Genomic DNA, 23,965 nt, shown 5'->3' with positions numbered 1-23,965 from the left:
AATAAACTATACAGAAATGGCATAATTATTAAAATATAAACTCATTCGTTCCGCTTCATAATTTTTGGAAATATTCAATTAAATTTTCATCAACTAATGTGGTTAGTATAATTGCAACTGATTCCTAATGCAATAGTAATGATTCTCTTAATCTGCCGGGGTTTTTTTCAATGTTTAGAGAGATAAAAATGACATGACGATGGGGAAGAATAAAACGTGGTAATAATTCAGTATTATGATCTGGTTCGTACAGTATGATTAATAAACAAAAGAAGAGATAATTCACCAAGGGTTGAATATGTGTTTGGGAAAAAAGGAAGGGAGAGGAAGATGGAGATTTTTTATTATGTCGCGAGGATGAGTGTGATTGTGTGTGTGTGTTTTTTTTTAAATTTCTTGGCACAGCCAATGATTGCCAAGTGTGAACAGGCACCATTCCCACATGGGTGGCAATCCATTAACAGAGTCTCAGAATACCGTATATTCGTTAAGCCTGGTCTAAACTATCAAACTTAGCTTTAGGTGACAACAAAATGTAATGTGCCCATATATGGACACAATGATGTCATATTCAATTCAATTCACATTTATTCACGTCCAGAAAACAAAAGTAACAAAAACAAAATGGCAAGTGATAATACAAGAAAATGGACGAAGGCAAATCCCTAAAAGATTAGAATCTTGTGACAGGATTGTCTTTACAAATTTAAATTAAGAGAAGAAAAAAAATATAAATAAAGAAAATAAATTAATTAAACAATAAAGAAATAAAAAAATATATATATAAAACCAGTAGATAAAAGTTGGAATAAAAAGTAAAAAATGAAGAACAGAAAAAAGTACAGCTGCATGGCATATAGCGAATATGATGACAAAATGAATAATAAAGGTAGCAAGTCACGGAACATGAAAACAACGACCATATCAAACAGATCAGTAATGAGACAAAAGGTAATTTTTAATTTTACTATAGAATGAATAGCTGTTAGCAGCACAGGAAATTAAGGGGGATAAATTGTTAAACAATAGAGGTCCAGAATATCTAATGCTATGTTGAAAATAATTGGTGTTGTGGTTGGGGATATATATATTATTTCTTGTTCATATCACTAGCATATTTGGGTACATCACAGTTTTTTTGTCAAACTAGTTTGATAGTGTGGACAGAGCTTTAGATTCATCATTAATAGTAACATCACGACAACTTGATGCAGGTTTCAATTCTGATTATCAACTTCATTGCCATATTTGGCAACGGGTTCTTTCATTTCCAAACCTTGTTAACAACATAAACATACTGATAAAGTTGACATCATATTAAACAAAACTCAACGTTCTTGTATATAATTTATTTTTGTTGATCGAATAAAAAAATAACGTCTTTCTAATAAATTATAGTCATGCTTAAAAAAGAATTTGAAGTAACATCAAGCATAGAACGTAGAAGTACGTTCTCACGTATAATTCGCTCATATCGCAAAAAATCACGTGAATAAACATGGCAGTTTCAAAAGTAAATTGTACGGTTGCAGTAAGCATTTTTCTTCCTTTCCAAGACAGAGACAGCATATCTGCAGTTCAATCAAAAGCTGTGACCTTTTCAATCCTGGCAAGAACATGCTTATAGACAGTGTGACAAGAGTTAAATGGATACATTGGCGTTGCAATCCTCCTCTGACAAGAGGGTACTCATTGACAGTAGCAGCTAAGTTATAGTAGTTTTGTTTGATACTGCAAAAAACCTATATAGGCATCATCATGGTTTTGCAGGTAGTTCAGGGACAATACCAGAGAATAAAATAAAATTGGCGTTGGATACATTTGCGAGTTATTCTCATGCTGAACTGGAAAGTTGGTTGGTTTTGCAAAAATGGGGTAGCTTTTAGAAGATAGGTTATTTTCAGAAGTCAAACTTGGATTTTTTGGCTCCTTTTCACATATATACTGCATATTGCATATTTCATAACATTTACTGCGAAGAAATGTTGGTTGTGGAAGATGCATCTTCTAAAAAAATGTGTACCATTCATAAAAACTGACAAACAGGAGAATCCACAAATAATGTTGTTTCCCTCCAAATACACAAGATGAGTTGCTAACTTTCGCTATCATTGTAAGCTAAATCAGCTTGTTACGATCGCGAGTAAAAAAACTGCACCAACACGTAGAATTAAAAATAGAGTGATTCTAGCAAATTAAATATCAGTTAACAAATGAGTGCAGAAAAAGTGCAATTCAAATATTAGTTAATAATATTTCTTTTCACAAAAATATTTTTTACCGCAAATCCTATGGCATTCCAAAATGAGTTGTATCATACAGTAATAAAGAAGCAGCAGCACCAATGGACCAATAGGAAAACCTGAAAGGAAAAAATGAATATTCATAAGGTCATTTGACCTTTAACCATCTTATTCTAAAGATTGGTTTCTAATTGGGCGCAACAGTACAACATAGGCACAGTGCAAGTGAATTGACCAATCAGAAGTGACAATTCGGACGATACATTGCGTTGTGATTGGTTAAATGGTTTACAGTGGGTTTACATCCTTGTGTTGCATTCAAGTGGGAACCAAGCTTTACCATTATCAGCTTATCATATTTATGTGATAACAATATCATTTATTTCCTTATTTGGACATTCTACATGGACTGATGACACATTATTACCATGTATGGACAATTATGTCTATATATGGCAGTAGATACCATTACCATAATTAGAAACTTCATACCTATAGTTCATAGTTCATTTTATTTTGTCCAAAAGGAAATTCATTACTCAAAATAAAGGCAAATAGTTCTAAAATCTCATTTTAAAACAGATCATACTATTATATAATTAAAAACTGATGTTTATTTATATGTGTAGTACACTATGCTTTCCTCATTTTTTTTCAGATAAACACATAAAAAAATCTTAATCAGAGTTCGAAAGGATTTCCTCTTTTCATCTAACTAATGTGCTTGCTTATTTGTTTTTTACAAAACCAAATATAGCTAGAAGTATCGCTACTGAGAGATTATTGGTAAGCAATAACGGAAAGAAGATTATATAGCGTGTCGTAAAACTCGCTAACTAAGACAGGGTCTTGACAGATAATCAATTGTACATAGCAGAGTATTCAAAAAACAAATTGGTACAATTTCCAAAGACAGAATTTAATGCATTATTAAAAAGAAAATTATAAAATTAATGGTAAATTGATTTTTCCTTCTATGACAGGTTAATAGACCCTGGCTAATTAAAGTTAATAAGTTACTATTTATTTATTATATAATCACACCCTGAATAGACATAGGTGGGAACACGAACGCTAGTTGATCATACCCAGTACCGTTTTGATCGTACGATTAATCGGGAAACCACATCAAGACATTTCCGGATTTACAAACTAAATTAATTATTATTATATTTAATAATTTAAAGCTGAAATATAAAAACTTTTATTTTTGTGCCGTAGGGAAAACCTATTACCATAATTTAATAATTTGTTGATATAATTTATATAAACATTTCACTTGGCATCTTACGGGCAAACCTATTATCTAGATTGAAAATTGATACATTTTGAACATTTTTCTTTCTATTAAACAAGAAATTTGAAAAGAATTAATTCACTATCACTGAATTTTAACTCAGAACTTGAAAATTCCCTAAAAAAAATATTTCTTTAAAAAAAAATTTTTGAATATGCCATTTTAAGGTTACATAATAGTTACCCACTTTGACCAAATTTTTTTTTCAAATTGTCTTTATTTTGTCATTTTATAAGTGAATATGAAATACTTTACAACCTAAACATCATTTACTTCTCTATTCCCACTCAAACATTATTAAAAAAAACACCTAATAAAATAAAACTAATATCGCAAAAGCATACAATATCCAGGCACTTTTATTACAATCCCCAGGCACTTTATTAAAATCCCCAGGCACAATGTTTACTAGGATGGGAAATAAAATGATCTATGATAAAGAAATACTCACTGGTAATAATCAGCCGTTCAAAGTATATATAGCCCATACTAATACCAGATAGGAATAGAAGATTGGCAAGACTAAGGGCAATATATCCAGGAACTGAAAATACAGCAGTCACACGCCGCAAACTAGCACCACTTAGATTTAATTTCTGCAATGTACAAGAAGAAAATCAAATAGGTTATTAGAATTAATCTCCTCTGTTTGTTCAAATATCCAGAAGCTGGAATTGCACTGCAAATAACATATAATGTATTTATTTGCTTTGTAAACATCCAGGGTCTAAAATACATTGCAAACTACATCCAGGGGCTAAAAATAAATCATAAACATCCAGGGGCTGAAAATTACAAACAACATCCAGGGGCTGAAAATTACAAACAACATCCAGGGGCTGAAAATTATAAACAACATCCAGGGGCTGAAAATTATAAACAATATCCAGGGGCTGAAAATTACAAACAACATCCAGGGGCTGAAAATTAAAAACAACCTCCAGGGGCCAAAAATTAAAAACAACATCCAGGGGCTGAAAATTACAAACAACATCCAGGGGCTGAAAATTACAAACAACATCCAGGGGCTGAAAATTACAAACAACATCCAGGGGCTGAAAATTAAAAACAACCTCCAGGGGCCAAAAATTAAAAACAACATCCTGGGGCCAAAAATTGCAAACAACATCAAGGGGCTGAAAATGCATTACAAACAAACATTAAATTAAATTTCTGTAAACAGAAGACATAAATTATTATTTCACTGTAAAATATTAAGTCAATCTGTATTTTTAATTTAATAATATTGAATATACTTTATGTACATTATGTGTGTAATGAACCTACAAAAGTTTATTCTAAAATAAAAAAATCTAATCTAAAAACAAATTGTAATAGCTTCATATGCATAAAGTGTGAAATTTATAAATCAAATCTAGTTAAATTCAAAATTGAAACAATTTCACAGAAAATAGTTTCTCACATTATAAATCATGTCTGTACATAATTCCAAATAGATTTCAAAATTAGAAAATAAACCTAGAAACTGTAATATTGATCCTCCTGTCCAACATTAATCAATATAATCCTTTATTTAATTTAAACTAAAGCGATCATGTAACAAAAAAAACCCTAAATTTATTTTAAATAAATCTTGGACATATTAACGTTTTAGAAATTGGAAAAATTTAAGAGCTTTTTTAAGATAATAATTTCCTTAAATGTAAAGATGCAATAAAAATGTTAGGTATAATTGAGGAAGAAGATGACAAAGTGTGCGAGAAGCCATCTTCTCCTGTCCTTGAGTAACGTAATTTATCAACAATCTCTTTTCACCCAGGAGTAGAAGTGGGTACTTGAGATTCTTCATTATGCTGTACATTATCTTAAAGCGCTTTTAGGAAATTGTAATTAATTTAATTAAAATTATTAGTATGTAGAATTTAAACCAATTTCAATTTTTTTTTTGTCAATAGTATCATGATTTCCACAGGCTTTTTCTATTCTAAAATGTCATCTTTACAAATGGAATATAGAATTTAATTATTATTATTCATAAATTCCAAGGCGTTCGCTGTGGAACATATTCCTCAATAAAGAATGAGAATTGACTGAACACATACTTGTCTTCTAAAAAAAAAAAAGATACATATTAAATTATTCAATGAATTATTTATCCTTAAAAAGCAATTAAAAGCATCAATCAACTTCGATAAAAAAAACATGAAATGGATGCATATTCAATGTGAATTGTTGAAAAACCTCTACATCATTTTTGTATTAATGATGACTAATTAATTATTAATTAATTAAGTCATTAATTAATATAGTCAGTTGGTTAAATCCTGTAGCATGCAATGGATTAACAGTAGGAAAACTTAAAAACAAGTTGAATTTCAATATTCAAAAAAGCATTTGAGCCTAACGCTCTGTCTACACTATCTACTTTATGGGACAACAAAACATGATGTGCCCATATATGGACATGATGATGTCATATCACTACAATATTTGGGCATATCACTACCATATTTGGGCACATCACATATTTTTTGTCAAACAACTTTTATAGTGTAGACAGAGCTTAAGATTATGTTGTCATATCAAATTTGATTTCCCTGAAGGGTTTCAAATTAATTTTGTTAATTAAAGACAATAAGTATGTTATTCTTGTTACTACTTAAATATTACTGATTATTATATACTGTACGAAGCCCAGTAGGATTGATGGTGTAAACTATCCATAAACATCATAAATAAATAGTCTTTGTCCAAATTCTAGATATATTCTTTCTAGTTTCCAAAATAATGGTCTTATTTAAAACATTCTGATTAATAACCTGATAACTACCTTTCATACAATATTAGATCAAATTTGAAAAAAAAACTGCAGAATATTATAGCCAGTTTGACAAAAAAAGTGTGATGTACCCAAATATGGTAGTAATATGCCCAAATATGGTAGTGATAGACATCATTATGTCTATATATGAGCGCATCACATACAGTAGTTTGAACGTGTACAATGCTAACAATGCAAAAAAAGACCTGGTTCATGATGTATATTAGATGACGTCTAACATTATAAAACATAATTGCAATCATGAATGATGACAAACAAAAGATATAAGTTCGTGAAATTCACAATTCATGTATTGTTTTACCACTCATCTGAAAGAAAGTGGAATTATTACACCATGCACAAATAAAACATAAATGCCGACCTCATCACCATTATTAAGACATTGTATTGAAAAAGCCACAAGTACAATGAAAGCACTGGAGATTGGTTTCGGACAACAGTAGGGGTTATAAATCATTTTATTATTAAATACATAAAAGTACCTATACTTACAAAAGATTTGGCCTTTTCAGTTTTTGAAACTTGGTTGACTATTGTTTCTATGACAACGCCGACCCAATTAAACAAAGCCCAGTAGAAAATATGTTCTTCCAGACCGTGCCAATAAAAGACAAATATGAAACAGAGTAGAGAGCCAATCAACTGTCGAAATGTGCCGCATCTTGAACCCCCAATAGGAATATATATGTAACTGCAAAAAAAAATATAAACAAATTATATTAAAAGTACTAGCATTAGGTAATTGTAAAGCTCTGTCTGCACTATCAAACTTTATGTGACAAAAAAAATGTGATGTGTCACATTATTACCATATTTGGGCACATCACAGAGCTTAAGGAATATCAGACAAGGAAACTAGAGGCACAGGTATTCTTAGACAAGATACTTTACTCTCATTGCCTCATCCTTCAGATAGGATGTAAAGAATTAATACCATGTTTGTGAAACAAAAATTCACTTTTGCTTATAATTAGCAATCAAAATACTAAACCAGCATGTGAGAAGTAAGGGTTCAAGACCTGTCTGTGCCATATGGCTTGTATCTTTAAGCCTGTTTTCCTGTCGACGTTAAGTTACGTTGAGTTGCGTTGAGTTGACATATTCAACGATTTAACAGGAAAAGGGGGTAAAAATTAACGTTGAAAATCGTTAAAATCTTAAATCGTTAAAGTTGAACTCGGTTCAACTTTAACGATTACGATCGTTACGATCGTTAAAACTGACCAATCAAATGGTCCACAAATTACGTCATTGCAGTTTGTGAAAAAATAGGTACGCGCTGACAATTCTTGAATGTTTACAACGCGACGATGTTTTTCACCTTTTTTGTACACTTTTAAGGTCTGATATTTAAAAAAAACAAGTGTAAGTTAAATTAAATTATAATATTAAACCAATTAAATTTAATGTTTGTCTTTAGTGTAAGCCTATATTAAGATATCAACGAAAGCATGTCCTAGGCTGGGTTTAAGCATCAAAACCCGTAACTTTTTCAATTTTCACGCGGTCCCGGCTGCGCGTGGCCGGCCTTAGTTTTGCAACACTTCACGTCCGCGTGTCCCAGCAACGCTCGAGAGAACCAAGAAACTAGCTATAAACGATCGCGTAAAAATGTGTAAATATTAGCGGTCCGACTCGATCATCGTCATCGTTATTTTATTTTCAACTTTAACGATTTTAAACTCAACGCAACTCAACGTATTTCAACGTCGACAGGAAAACAGGCTTTAGGCAAGATGCTTTACTCTCACTGCCTGCCTCGTCCTTTGGGCGGGGATGTAAAGCCATTGGTCACCTGAACATACAATGCACATGTGCATAATAAAGTCGAAAAATTCTGCTGATTATGGTCCTGTACTGGGCCGTATGGGAGAACAGTTTTAAGAAGAGGTAATCAGTATAAAGAAAAAACTAGTGATAATGTTATGCTTCATATTTGAGTACCTCCACCCAGGGAATTGGTTAATTAACTTCTGACAAAACTACTAAATCTCAAATTATTACAAATTAATCTAAATTTAATCATTATATCAAAAAGTAATTTTCCATTAGTTAAGTGTTATTCTCTAATACAACTTAACCTCCTCAGCATCTTAACACTTTTTGATCAATGACCCAGTATCGTTACGCTCTTTTTAACTGGGTCAAACGCCGATGGCGACTGCAAACAGTTAATGAAAAATCAATCATAAGCATGTTTTTGTCGATGAAACGTTTGTAGGTGCAGTTACGAATTAATTAATGACTTTTTAAAACTTCACGTTTCCACAAAAGGGTTGTTCATTGTAATCTATGAGTATTTCTGTGCAGGAATCATTAGCATGTTATAAGTGACCATTACCGTTCAACTACACTCACATTTATTTCATTTAAACTTGCTAATCAAGCTAGTCATTTGATCCTTTCCAAAAATTATTTCATGGTCAGTTCATCCTTATTTTGTTGCAACATTAAGCATAGTTTAAACAGGACCATAATAATGTGAAACAGGTCTTATAAAATATTTTATCCTTGTTTTAAATAGGCCTAGGTCTTTATAAAGAATGTAAGTAGTAGGGTACTGCAGTAATTGCAGAAATGTAAACATAATGGTATGTAAACAGTATGAGCCTAGATAAATATAAAAGTACTGTAGTATTATTAGTATTCATAAAGTTTGACTTGTTAAAAGTAGTACAATGTACAGGCTATATTGCAATTACCAGGAGGATGATGTATGATATAAATATTAAAAATCATCTCATGTGTTTGTATCTATTGTGCGTTAGTTACGACAGAAAGTGGTAAGTTTTATGAAGATGTGTAAAACACAAATGGTGAGGAACAATGCACTTTATATGCTATGAAAAATCAATACCCATTTTAATTTGTTATATAATTAAAAGTGCAGACAGGTATATAGTGTTTATACTATATATATGTTTATATAGGCTACTTGTTTATAGGCTACTATTGTCAGAAAGAAAAAGGGGGTGGAGGAAAGGGGGGGGGGGGAGGAAGTGGGAGAAAAAAGGGGGAGGAGAAGGTTAATAGTGGATGTGTAGGTGGATACATTAAAACTTAAAATGCTAACATCTAATAACAATCTGATATTTTTATAGTACTGTATCATGTTACTTTCCACAATTTACTTCAAGGGCACGAAAAAAAAGCGTTTGATTTTCTCAATTGATTCAATTTCAAAACATTACTAATTTTTGCCTCATATTTTTGCAAATGCTAATAATTTCTTGTGAATACCATTCTCTTGAAGGCTACTATGTACTCACTTGAATGTCAGGCAATTATTATTTACTACATTGTTTATGAGAGATAATAAAAAATATAATATAAAAAAAATATAATTAAAAAAAATAACTTTTATAAATAACAAATATTGATTAGGGTAACTTTTGTGTATAGTGTCACCGTGTCATTGCCATGGAGATGGGAACACTTACTATCTGTATTATTTTAAGAACCTAGCTATACTATGGTTTATATACTGTAGTGGGGTTGAGTTGAGTAGGGGTTGAGTTGAGTAGGAGTCGGGTTGAGTAGGGGTGGAGTTGAGTATGGGTAGAGTTGAGTATGGGTAGAGTTGAATAGGGGTCAAGTTGAGTAGTGGTCAAGTTGGATAGGGTCGAGCTAAGTACGGTCGAGTTGAGTAGGGGTTGAGTTCAGTAGGATCAAGTGGAGTAGGGTCGAGTTGAGTAGAGTAAAATTGAGTAGGAACGAGTTGAGTAGGGGTTGAATTTCAAATGAGTAACCCTGTAGAACTGTTGAGCAACCTAGAATACTATGATTTAAGTTGGGTTGGAATAGGGTCGAGCTGAGTAGGGTCGAGCTGAGTAGGGTCGAGTTGAGAAGGGTCGAGTAGAGTAAAATTTAGTAGGGTCAATTTGAGTAGGGTTGAATTTCAAATGAGTAGACCTGTAGAACTGTTGAGCAACCTAAAATACTATGATTTGGGTGGGATATTGATGTCGATTGATATTCCAATTAGTGCTGTTGGAATATTTATATATCAATTTACGACTTATTGTAAAATATTTTGACCTTGTTGTAACATCATTATCTTCTTCAACACAACATACAATAGAAACAAGCTAGGCTTTATCCAATAACTCATTATTTGAATTCACGAGAAGACTGACAATGGAAGAGAAAATTAAAAAATATGATCACCCACGCAAATTTTGTTAATGATTAAATTTCAGTTTCAAAGTCCTTAAAAAAACAGAAAAAACTAAAAATACTCAGAAAAATAGGATTCTTAATTCCTGCAAACCAAATATGGTTTTTTCTTTTTGATTATTCTCTAGAAATTAGAGAACAACTAGAAATAATGTACATATGACCTTAAATATACAGTACAAATTACATTTAAACATGGAATTTTCAAAACTCTAAATAATATTTCAACCTTCTAATTTAATTATTTAAGCAATACATTTGGGGCGGCGTTTAAATGCGAGGCCCCTAGCTAGGAAGGCCTACACTATCACAAGAGCCAAGCGACCCAGAAGGGCCCAGCGCCGCAAGACAGAGGAGGGAGAGAGGTACTGCGTCGTTGTCATTTTCGAACAAGGGTGAGTAACAGCTAATAAAACTGCTATGTCGACTGTATAGATTTTACGCTAAAGTCCCTAATTTCTTTTTCAGACAACGAAAACTGAATGGAGTTGAATGCTTTTCTAATAATTAGAATTTCATAATAATGCATCTAGGATAACATTTTTTCTAAACACCTCGTAACGATTCTAGATAATATTCGAATAAACAAACAACTATTTAGGTACGCATTATCAAACCTAATGAACACAAGTGTCATTGAAACAATAATATATAGCTTTCAATTCAACGATTGCGTAAGTGTAAAGAACAATATTACAATGTTGTTTTAAAGATTTTTTATTTTTAAATTCATTAAATGGTCTACAGCAAAAAAAAATTGTATTTCAGGTGAGTTTTTTTAGTAGTTTATTTGATGCTAAAACAATATTATTTTTAAAATCTGTCAACCTTGTACGTATTTTTTTTAACTTCAAGAATTGGTCACATGATCACAGCATATATATTGTACGATATCATGTTCTGATTTTTCGTATAGAAAATTATTGTAATAATATTGTTCATGATAGTTGTCAAAATGACAAAATTTGTTGATTTATACTAAAATATCTCTTTAAAAATCTATTTTTTAAATTTATTTATTTTGTTTCAACATAAATTATGACGTTGTTTAGATGAGTATGGTAAAATAATGAAAAACACAATGACATGATACAATAATCTAATAATGATGATGTCATATCACTACCATATTTGGGAATATAACTACCATATTTGGGAATATAACTACCATATTTGGGAATATCACTACTGTATTTTGGAATATAACTACCATATTTGGGAATATAACTACCATATTTGGGAATATCACTACTGTATTTTGGAATATAACTACCATATTTCGGAATATCACTACCATATTTGGGAATATAACTACCATATTTGGGAATATAACTACCATATTGGGAATATCACTACCATATTGGGAATATCACTACCATATTTGGGAATATAACTACCATATTGGGAATATAACTACCATATTTCGGAATATCACTACCATATTTCGGAATATCACTACCATATTTGGGCACATCAAATTTTTGTTGTCAGAGCTTATATTAAGAAAAAATATGATCTATAAATAATATAGGAATATCGATATAATAATGGAGTAGCTTTTTAGTTTAATTACAACCAATGTAATTAATTGTATTGTTTAATCTGTTGCAGTAGAGGAAAGTGTTAGTTAATTAGAGGTTGTCTTTAGACAAACAGTAATTAATTAGTGATAATGGTTTACTTACTTAAGAAGAATTGAGTGCAGACCTCGATCAAAATACCTGTAGAGAAAGTGATAATAATCAATTATTGTTATATATACACTAAATAATCCAATACTGTATATACATACAGACTTAAATGTAAGCCCAATGCTCAATACTTGAACAGGAGTTACATACAGTACATACAGATTCAAATGTAAGCCCAATGCTCATTACTTGAGCAGGAGTTGCATACATACAGATTCAAATGTAAGCCTATGCTCGTTACTTGAACAGGAGTTGCATACATACAGATTCAAATGTAAGCCTAATGCTCACTTGAACATGAGTATACATACAGATTCAAATGTAAGCCCAATGCTCAAATACTTGAGCAGGAGTTGCATACATACAGATTCAAATGTAAGCCCATGCTCATTACTTGAATAGGAGTTGCATACATACAGATTCAAATATAAGCCCATCTCTTAACAATCCATAAGCCCATTCTTTATTTATTAAATACAGGCTCTAGTATAAAATGATGCGAAGATTTGGTGTAGGCATTACACCATACTAAAGCGTGGTTCCCACTAGCGACGCAACGCAAGGACGTAACGCAGCGCAAGTGAATTGACCAATCTCAAGCGATGGTTTATTCGCTTGTGATTGCTGACTGTCTATAACTTCGCTTGTCATTGGTTAAAACGCTTGCGTTGCGTTTACGTCCTTGCGTTACGTTCTAGTGGGAACCAAGCTTTAAAAACACATATAATTATAAGTTGGCTTGAATTTAAATTTTAAGCATTATTTTACAATATTAAGTCAGCATAATAATGTAATAACAACATAAGATAAGATGTTTTCATTATGTATATGGTTACTAATAGTTACCATTTGTGTTTGGTTGCTTAGTTACGACAGTTTTTGCATTTTTTAAAAGCTTCTACAAAAATATTCAATGAAGCAGTGATGAATTACCAAGCTCTAAGTCTTACTATTGAGAATATTCTTACATTACAATTAAGGAAATACAAAATATCAATTTAAATTTAACGAATGATCACTTTATAATTATATACAACAATGATCTTATAGAAAACATCTCAATAAGTAGCACTATGCATTATCCAGTCTGGTACATGTTGACTGTTGCTTATACAAAAAGAATCATATCATACAAAAATGTGAACATTTAGTAATTATAGCTTTAAGCTCTACACTAACAAACTTTATGCGACATAAAAATGTGATGTGCCAATATGATGATGTCATATCACTACCATATTTAAGCATATCACTACAATATTTGGGCACATCACACTTTTTTTGTCAAACTGGTTTGATAGTGTAGACTTTAAGACATATATATTTAGAGGCTATAAAACACGGTTTTACAGCCTTACAGATTACAGGGGGAAACACCTCCACTCTTAAGCGTGGTTCCCACTAGCGACGCGACGCAAGGACGTAACGCAACGCAAGTGAATTGAACAATCACAAGCGATGGCTTATTCGCTTGTGATTGCTAACTGTCTATAACTTCGCTTGTCATTGGTTAAAACGCTTGCGTTGCGTTTACGTCCTTGCGTTACGTTCTAGTGGGAACCAAGCTTTAAGCTCGTCTACACTATAAAACTAGTTCGACAAAAAAATGTGTAGATAAAGCTTTAGTGAGCATAAGAAAGAAAGCAAAAGTTTCCAGTACTATACCTCCACATGTCTGCAAACGTATATATGGAGAAGATGCAAACCGGTGGCTTGAAGGTGTCCACTCGGTCCAACATGGCTACCGCATTTGGAATACCAAACATGACTTGATACTTTAACTGGAAGAAAATCAGATGGCACAGTGCATTGCCAGCTGTAAGAGAAGAAACAAAATAAAATTTCCAGGGACTTAAAGATGTATTGTCCCCAAAAATATGAAAAATGAAGAATAAAATCAGACTTTAAATAGGCTATTTTGTAGTTTTAACAAAGTTTAAAATCACTTCCGTAGAAAAAAAACAATAATGTTTTTAGTGACAAAATAAACGGTTAAATTCACCAAATAACCCATTGGCTGACAGCCAATTTTTTGCTTTAAATTACAATTTTTTTCAAGTAAATAATTTGTTTGTTGTTGTTACACTGTGCTACAATTAGCTATCATATTGGATAGCAGAGATATGGCTGATGAATTAATGGCAATTAAGTTCCTCTTTTCCCTATACCTGGTTCCACCACGGCCATATCTCTCCATAACTGACCAAATAGGTATTCCCTTTCAGTCATTAGGGAGTTTTAGCAGGAGCACATAAACGTTAATAATGATATTTCCTAACATGCAACACGCAAGCTCCGCCCACTTTGTAACAAACCCTCTAATCTTATAGATGATGATTATTTATATATATATATATATATTTATTTTTTTTATCTTTGTTAATTTTGTGTTTTTATAGTTTATTTTGTATTTTCTCTTTGTATTGTTTGAGGGTCCCTAATGATCAGCTGATGCTGGATGGACCACCCTCATAAAACATTGTTGAAATAAATAAAATAAAAATTAAATGTACTTGCCTAACGCCCATAGTGGAAGACCGGTCAGAATGTTGGCCCTTTGATGATAAGCAGCAAAGAAGAGGAAGTGAAGCACAATTTCTATAAAAATTATATATAACATGTAGCGAGCCAAATCTTTTACAACTTGTCCTATCTGGGAAGAAGATAATTTTTCGGACTTCTTTTCAATCTGTAAAAAAAAAATTTCGAATTTTTTGTGCCATAAATGGTCATGATGATTAATTATGATTAAAATTAAAAAAATTAAATTTTTTATAAATTTGATTAACTTTTTGTTATTTTACTTTCTATGGACCAGAGATTCCGAAATAAAAATTGAATGAAGGGGACTCTGTCCTTTGTGCCTTCATACTCTTCTACACTTATGAAATCAATAATATCAAATATAAATTGAGGATAGCAATTACTTTAATCAAGATTATCTAATATTAGCCAATTCATAAACATATATAATCATAATAAAAAAAAGGTTATTAAATTATCATAAAATTGTTTTATAGCCTCCAGCAAAAATATAAATTAATCAAGCAACCTTCGCTACGAAGTTTGTCTGTAATAATTTCTGAATAATGACAACAAAAATGTGATGTCAATCCATTTGAAGGTTATTTATTATGAATTACGTCATAGATAATAATGTAGACTTACTCATTAATATTCATAAGCCAATATGACATTTGTTTAGCATAATATTATTGGAAACTAAACTATATCATAAAAATACAGCAGAGCTTGGTTCCAGCATTTTCTTGCTAACAGCAAAACAGTTTGTTTATGCATTATATCATAAATAATATTTATTTAAAAGTTTTTTATTTTTCTTATATATATTTAGGAAAATTGCCAAGGATAACCATAAGCAAATTAATTCAAAGGTGGAAATCGTGTGACAAACATAGATGCTCTACGTAAAAAAAGACTTATTACAAGTCTTTGGGAGTGGAGTTGTATTAATTATCATTAGAAAAATCCTGACATATGACAGAATAGATGTAACAATGGGATGATTGCATTAAAATATTTCCCTAAATTACTATATATACAATACTTTGTAAGATTAAAAAAAAAAAAACATTCTGACTCTGGAGCTGATTAAAATGAAATATTATAATCAAATGGCTTTTTTTTTTGTACTAACGACGATAGAATCGTGATAATGAACTCAAGTAGCATAGCGACATAATCAGATCTCATCAACTTTTTAATTCAAGGTAAAAGTATTTTTTTTATGATCATCAAAATTGTTTTACAGACACACTAGATTATTCAGATCAACAACGCATCATAGATTTACATAAGCAATCATTTTTTTCTTCTTTTTTTTTTCCAAAGATGGAAAAGATTGAAGCGGACATCCATGCCAACACCCAAACATTTTGTTTTCACATAAACTTTGATAGTGTAGACAGAGCTTAAGTCACAAAGTTTAAAGTACAAACCACTGCCAAATAGCCCATCTTTCTTAAACCATTTGAATACTTCAAACTATGTCTACACTATCAAACTTTATGTGCCAAATAAATGCGATTTGGCCATGATGATGTTATTAGGCACATCACATTTTTTGTCAAACTAGTTTGATAGTGTAGACAGAGCTTTTAAGAGCCACAACATTTATTGAAAGTTTAAACAAAAAACAAACCTGGTGATGAAAATCTTTGTACATCATCAAAGGACCAAAGAAAAACAAAGGAAAATAAAACACATAAAGTAGAAAATCTTTATGACTGAATTTAGTTGTATCTTCACTTTTACTACTGCAGTAATCAAGACAAAAACTGAGGAACCGGAGATTGCATAAAGCTACGCAGAATATTGTCAGATGATAATCAAATGAATTCTCAATGAAATTGTTCTGAAAGAAACAAAATTATTGTAAATGTAATTTATATCCAGTGAAAATAAGCACAAAAAAACACACACAAAAAACTAAGCACTGGAATTATTAATATCCTATATTTTATGGTTTGATAATGATAATTTCTTTCATAAATGATGTAGCAATTTTACCAGCTCAACTATGAATTCATTAGCATATAAATTAATTTAATGAGAATCAAATTTACAATAGACAGGAAGTCTAAGTTACATACATTATTATAAATCATTAATAGATGTCATGTTTTTTTCTTGGTATTATAACGTCATTTCATGAAAAAACATAGTTGATTATGGATTGTAAAAGTACACCATTACAATACATAATTTCCCCTTGGTACTACAGTACAGCTTATTATATATAAGCTGGAAAATCTTCATCTTCGTTAATATCATAAAAGCGGACGATGTCATCTATTTAGGTTAAGGGTAATTATAGCGCGGTAATAATTACTTATAAAAGCACTTATGCGATAATAATGTTAAATTGGACTCAATATACACCAGGAAGCAACTTTCATTTACATGAAATCATGTTAAAGTAATATTATAAAAACAAAACGGCTTATCCTTCTACAAGGCTCTTTGCTGATTAAGAAATTATGTCTGGTGTTTGCTGCAGTAATTTGTTGGTGTTTGTTGCAGTAATATTACTATAATGCAGCAAAATTTGTTGTTATATTATGCATTGCTTCAGATATTAAGGGTTTTTTTGTTGAATATGCCATTTTATTGTCACATAATAGTTATTCACTTTTACCAAAAACTGGATCCAAAAAAATAATTTTTTTACCTAAAAAAAATGTAATTTAAATCAAAAATATTTAAATTGTCTGTCAGATAATGGTTTTTGGTTAAAATTAACTGTTTCTTTTGCCTTTTTTAAGTGAAATAATTTTTTTATTAAAAGTCTGATTTAATTAATCTTCATTTTTCATGTTTTTGCAGTACATCTTTAAATGCCATTTGGTGAAATAACTTCAATTGTTATTAGATACTGCAATAACTATCCTGGTTTTCTGCAGTAATTATAAATAATACAGAAAGTTCAAACTTACCAAGTAAAATATTAAAAAAGAATTTGTAATGGAGTATAGTTGAAGAAGTGCGGCAACCCAGACAACTAGCGCCCTCTTGCTGAAGGAGGCAAAGTACATAAAAGCGGCATTTAAGAGTAGCACCAGCATACAGCGCCAGGTTGCCAGCAACGTGACCGATGACAATGACAGCACAAGCAGCAAAGTATTCCGCCACTAAAACAAATAAGGGAAATCATTTTCTATAAATTGTTTAATCAAGTCTTGTTTTTGCTCAGAGAAACTGAATTTAAAATCAATATATTTTTGAAAATTATTTCAAAAAATTACTTTATGATCTAAGCCAAAACCAGCTTTGGGACAACGGTATACTTTTATTATGAAATGTTTATATGGTCAAATTGATCCTAATATTCATGATTTTGTTGATTTTAATCCAAGATATTCTGAATCAGTTATTTTTAAACACAAATATGCCAGAACCAATTCTAATTTTCCCCGTGTATGGAGATTCCTAATTATATTAGAGAACATTCTTTATTTAGTTTTAACACATTTGTGACACTAGCTCTCCGGTCTTATGTCAGGCAACTTTTTTATTATTTTTTTCTCTTTAAACAATCATTTTTATCTGTACATAATATTTATATATATATATTTTTAGATTCAATTTTAATGATTGTTCAATTTGATGCTTCGCAATTTTTAAATTTTTATATGATTGTATTTTTATTGTTTATATGTTCAAGTTCAGTATATGGAGAGCCATCTCGATAGTGCTTTGCACTCATGGCAATCCTCAGGGTGCTGCACCGCTTTCTTGTTATGTATTTTTGTGCCTGAAAATTGAATAAAATAAAAAATAAAAAAACACTTTTAATATTTGCATTAATAATTTAATAATTGATTACCTCCGGACAAAATGTCTCTGCCAGCCGTCCAACTGCTATGTAAACAAATACTATAACACCAGCTTGTACAGTTACAAGTTCCCTCCAGAAGTTCCACTCGAAGTCTCCCTCATCCTGTAAAAACAAATGTTCTGTAGTAAACAAGTGAAATGAAGAACAATTAGACTAAAAGAGGGACGTAGCCACCAGTACGGTTGGTACAGTACGGTTGGTACAGTAAGGTTGGTACAGTACGGTTGGTACAGTACGGTTGGTACAGTACGGTTGGTACAGTACGGTTGGTACAGTACGGTTGGTACAGTACGGTTGGTACAGTACGGTTGGTACAGTACGGTTGGTACAGTACGGTTGGTACAGTACGGTTGGTACAGTACGGTTGGTACAGTACGGTTGGTACAGTACGGTTGGTACAGTACGGTTGGTACAGTACGGTTGGTACAGTACGGTTGGTACAGTACGGTTGGTACAGTACGGTTGGTACAGTACGGTTGGTACAGTACGGTTGGTACAGTACGGTTGGTACAGTACGGTTGGTACAGTACGGTTGGTACAGTACGGTTGGTACAGTACGGTTGGTACAGTACGGTTGGTACAGTACGGTTGGTACAGTAAGGTTCAACCACTTTTTGACATACGCCTTTGACAATCCTGTAGGCACGCAAAGACATTTATTGCGACAACTGCACCACTTTAATTCTCGTGGCTACGAAACTGTAAAAATGTTATTTTTATTTTAAAAGCCTTTTTTGGTGACAAATACTTTATATACAGTACCTTCAAACCACCAAATAGGTTATATCCATCAGCCAGAACACCATAAAATCTAAATGCAGATGCTAAAAAGATGATTAAAAATCAGATTAATTAATTAGATATTTTGCCCTACTCTTTTGTAAGTACATTTGAGAATACTTGCGAAAAAATTTGCAGGTAGTTCTGGGTGGAACTCGAACCCATGACCTCCAGATCACTAGCCTGGCGTTCATACCTCGAGACCACCAAGCTTGCGCTGATGGCTAGTGGTTAGATTCGAGCCCAAGTGAGCAGCGGGTACTGCACCAACAGGATTGTAATTGTAGTTTTGCGTCAGGGATTTGAGTATTTAGATGGTTTAAAATCAGATTAATAAGAATTATAACTACATTTATATTTCAAATATGTGAGCAGTTTAGAATGGACTATTTCTTGGAGCATTTTAATATTATGTTTGCCATTGATCTACTGTTAGAAGGTTAATCTTTAAAGAAATATCTTAAGCAATTAATTCATTGAACCCCAACTTCCTTGTCACCAAAACCACCCTTGTCATTCTACCACTAAATATCGAAATACCTACCTTGACTTTCTTTATAAACATTGTACATTGGATAACATATAAAACATATAACAGCTACAACGGTATAGACTAATATCTCAAGTCTAGGAAGCCTGGCTATACTAGGGTCTTCCTTTCTGGAGACAACACCAGATGCATCTTGGATGTCAGCTTCACTCTCTGAGATCTTTTTGTACCTTCTGGATGGCATTGCAAAAAATCTGTGAAGGAATATGACAAGTTAGTTACACAAAAATAAAAATAATTTTAAATCCAGGGGCACGGCCAGGATGCATGCGACAGACGAAACAGTCGTCTGATCTGAAAAGGCATAGCTTAACTATTGTTTATACCAGCGTTTCATTTTAATAGGGCAGTTTCTTGAAACGGTAGTAATGTTATGCGCGATTTGAACGATTTGCGCAATTTGAAATTGCGCAAAAAATTTCTTGCGCAATTTGAAATTGCGCAAAGAATTCTTGCGCAATTTCAAATTGCGCAAGAATTCTTTGCGCAATATTAAATTGCGCAATATCAAATTGCGCAAGAAAATCCTTGGGCAATTTCAAATTGCGCTGCACAATTTGTAAAATTGTCAAATTGCGCAGCAGATTTCTACCAGAATGCGTGCTAACGTCGACGATCGGTTAACAATAATAATAATTTATTCGAAACTAATAACTCAAAATGAAACATAATAAATGCGAAGATAACATGTGTATAATACACAACATAAATGGCATACACAATTAAATAATATTATCACTCATTGTAACTTAAAATAAATCAAAATAAATGTAAAAATAAAATAAATTAATGTAGTAATACATAACATAGTCTACCGCCAACAACGTTTAGACTTGCTATCAAAACATAGCCATTAGTAGCAAAGAATATATATCACAAGAATGAGTAATCCGCGATTTTCCCTGTAACAGTAATATTGTCCATGTGGTAGGGCGCCGCCATAAGTGTGGATGTATCTGGGATGTATACAACTTTTTGTAACGGTTTCACTAATCAAAGGCTGGACCACCGGTAGTATTTTCATGATAAAAAATGTTATCAACTACATGCCAACATCATGTTAAATACTATTTGGATATTTAATTGTTCGTTTTATGCAATTTATTTAGTAAAAACTGCCGTATAAACAGTTTGCTTTATCAACCGGGCGCTACGATAGCATGACCGGGCGTGTTGCTGTTTACGCGTTTTCACGAAGGATAGTTTAATAATATTCCTATATTTAACTTGTTTCTGGTAAAACAAATAAATGTTAATGACATTTAACATTTTGTCCTATTAATAACATGTATTTTATACTAATTTATATCATAAAAACAATACTTAATTTACCGGGCGTAGAGTAGTACACGGCAATGGTAAAGAATAGGCCGTGCTGAGTAACGATTCGTTGATTTTGGTGTTGCTGTGTTAGGCCTTTTTTGTGAACTAACTTAGCATGTTAGTAAATAATTGTCTGTAAAAGTGAATGTACACTAGTTTGTTAATAAATATGTATTATAAAATAGTTTACAATTGCAAAAACTATTATCATAATTCTATTTAATGTGACATGTATAATATCTATTAAATCAAGTCTTATTTAGTATGTATACATCCGCCCTTATGAGGGCGGGCATCACTCACTGGAGCTCTCTGTTACAAATTTCTCATGCAAAAATCGCGGAATACTCATTCTTGTGATATATATTCTTTGGTAGTAGTAGGCTAGAGTAGTATTAGCCGCCCGCCGTGCACGTGCCCGCCGGGAACACCACCTTTGTGGTCCTTTGTCGGGTCTTCGACGGTATGCTAACAATAACAATATTTTCACTACTACAAAAAATAAGGAAATGCGATATTATCTTTAATTTTGAATCATTCTTAGAAATTACTATAAAAATATGGGTGTGCATGATTTCACAATCTGTCGAAAAAAACCTTGCGCAATTTGCAGATTACTTGCGCAATTTAATACGTTGCTTGCGCAATTTGAAACAGATGTTTCAATTCAAATTGCGCAAGGAATTCTTTGCACAATTTTAAATTGCGCAAATCGTTCAAATCGCGCATAACAGTAACACTAATTCAGTCATCAACTCCACCTCCTTCCCCAGTTTGAAGTTCTAAATTCTATCTCATATATTTTGTATTCACATTGAGCTAAAAATATGTTTTGAGTCATTTGTTTATGCAAAATTCCTACCTGATTATTTAAACGATTGTTAATTTGTAAAAATTCATTTATTTGAATAACTTCTGATGCCTATGTTATGCGCGATTTGAACGATTTGCGCAATTTGAAATTGCGCAAAAAAAATCCTTGCGCAATTTGAATTGAAACATGTGTTTCAAATTGCGCAAGCAACGTATTAAATTGCGCAAGTAATCTGCAAATTGCGCAAGGTTTTTCGACAGATTGTGAAATCATGCACACCCATATTTTTATAGTAATTTCTAAGAATGATTCAAAATTAAAGATAAATATCGCATTTCCTTATTTTAGTAGTGCAAATATTGTTATAAGTTAGCATACCGTCGAAGAACCGACGAAGGAAAACGAAGCGGTGGTGTTCCACCAGGCGGGCGCGGCGCGGGCGGCCGGCTATACTACTCTAGCCTAGCTAGGGTCTGGACTACTGATACTGACTAGGTTACATGGCCTAGCTTAAACTAATATTAACAAGCACGAATGTGCAATACTCGGGGTACAGCGAAAGAAGCTGTATACAGACGTATACAGTTAGAAAGTAAAGAAAATAGGTTTCGCCAGGGCTCGAACCGGGACCTTCTGCGTGTTAAGCAGACTTGACAACCACTACACTACGAAACCTCTTACATTAAAAATGTGGGTTACAGAAAGTTTTTTAATCCATTTAAATTACAAATAAATGGTAATAAGCACAAAGCAAAATAAACGTGTGTAAAAGTGATAATTACCGATTACACAAAATAAGTATTTTAAAAAATAATAAAAATAAGATATACTCTGTATAATTATCATATTGCGTATACAGTACTTTTCACCATAAATTTAAAAAAAAAAAGGTTTCGTCCGGGCTCGAACCAGGTACCTTCTGCGTGTTAAGCAAACGTGATAACCACTACGCCAAGAATCCGCATATAACCATATAACTACATAACGCTGTGGTGTGTGTCACACATTGTGGCTTCTTAATTAAACAAATTAATTAACAAAAAATTAAAAATCCGGCTCTATAGCTTTGAGGACATGTCCCTGTAGTATGTTCATGCCAAATCCCAGCTCAATACTATAACGAATAAGGGAGGAGTAGTACTTTAAAAATCGCACTTTTTACTCAATAGTGTCCAGATGGAGGAAGAGAAGGAGAAAATGAGTAAGTACTAGACTCGGGTACCCCGAGTAAAAACTTAAAAAGTGAATATTAAACATTATCTTCATTGAAATGGTCTTATTTATTTATAATAAAATACTAAATTTTAAACTCCTCTGCCTAGGCCTAGAACTATCTTGAACTATTTACAGTTCGTTTTCAAATTGCGCAAAGGTGTCATATTGCGCAAGAACTATCTTGCGCAATTTACAAATTGTGCAGCGCAATTTAAAATTGCGCAAAGATTTTCTTGCGCAATTTGAAATTGCGCAAGTTGATTGCGCAATTTGAAATTGCGCAAAAGAATCCTTGCGCAATTTTAAATTGCGCAAGAATTCTTTGCGCAATTTCAAATTGCGCAAGGATTTTTTTGCGCAATTTCAAATTGCGCAAATCGTTCAAATCGCGCATAACACCCACACCGTGACCCATGCTTTAAAATGATTTACTGCTAACGAAACTCAATCTTAAGATGGTGGTGGCACCGTTCTCAAGACTCGGTTGTGAATGTGCTGGGCCTAGAGACAGACAATTTGTGTTTCCTCACACCCGGTTAATTTATATGAATGATTATGATAAAAAATTACCGTTTTTATGATTTTATTATTACCACGAACGCATCTTCCTGCAAAGTAAGTAAATAAATGTTATTTGAATGATGTATGGACTTTTCTTTCATCAGACAACATCGGCTGCTTTTTGTTGATGATATGCAAAGGAAATGTTATTTGC

At 32.2% G+C, this 23,965-nt stretch overlaps 1 protein-coding gene across 1 annotated transcript; it reads right to left on the bottom strand.

Moving 5' to 3' along the window:
* Positions 1–281: 281 nt before the first annotated feature.
* On the bottom strand, positions 282–23,942 carry LOC140060790 (protein-cysteine N-palmitoyltransferase HHAT-like). Its single transcript, XM_072107137.1, has 12 exons — positions 23,821–23,942; positions 19,893–20,092; positions 19,331–19,392; positions 18,557–18,670; positions 17,667–17,861; positions 16,373–16,585; positions 14,728–14,899; positions 13,876–14,026; positions 12,205–12,240; positions 6,836–7,034; positions 3,992–4,136; positions 282–2,362 (listed from the first exon to the last, which is right to left on the bottom strand). Exons 2-12 carry the CDS (start codon positions 20,080–20,082, stop codon positions 2,247–2,249), a joined length of 1,593 nt encoding a protein of 530 aa, XP_071963238.1. The 5' UTR covers positions 20,083–20,092; positions 23,821–23,942; the 3' UTR covers positions 282–2,246.
* Positions 23,943–23,965: the final 23 nt, after the last annotated feature.

The sequence above is a fragment of the Antedon mediterranea genome, chromosome 10 (genome assembly GCF_964355755.1).
Source record: "Antedon mediterranea chromosome 10, ecAntMedi1.1, whole genome shotgun sequence".
Taxonomy (NCBI): domain Eukaryota; kingdom Metazoa; phylum Echinodermata; class Crinoidea; order Comatulida; family Antedonidae; genus Antedon; species Antedon mediterranea.
This window is presented reverse-complemented; position numbering and strand designations above follow the sequence as displayed.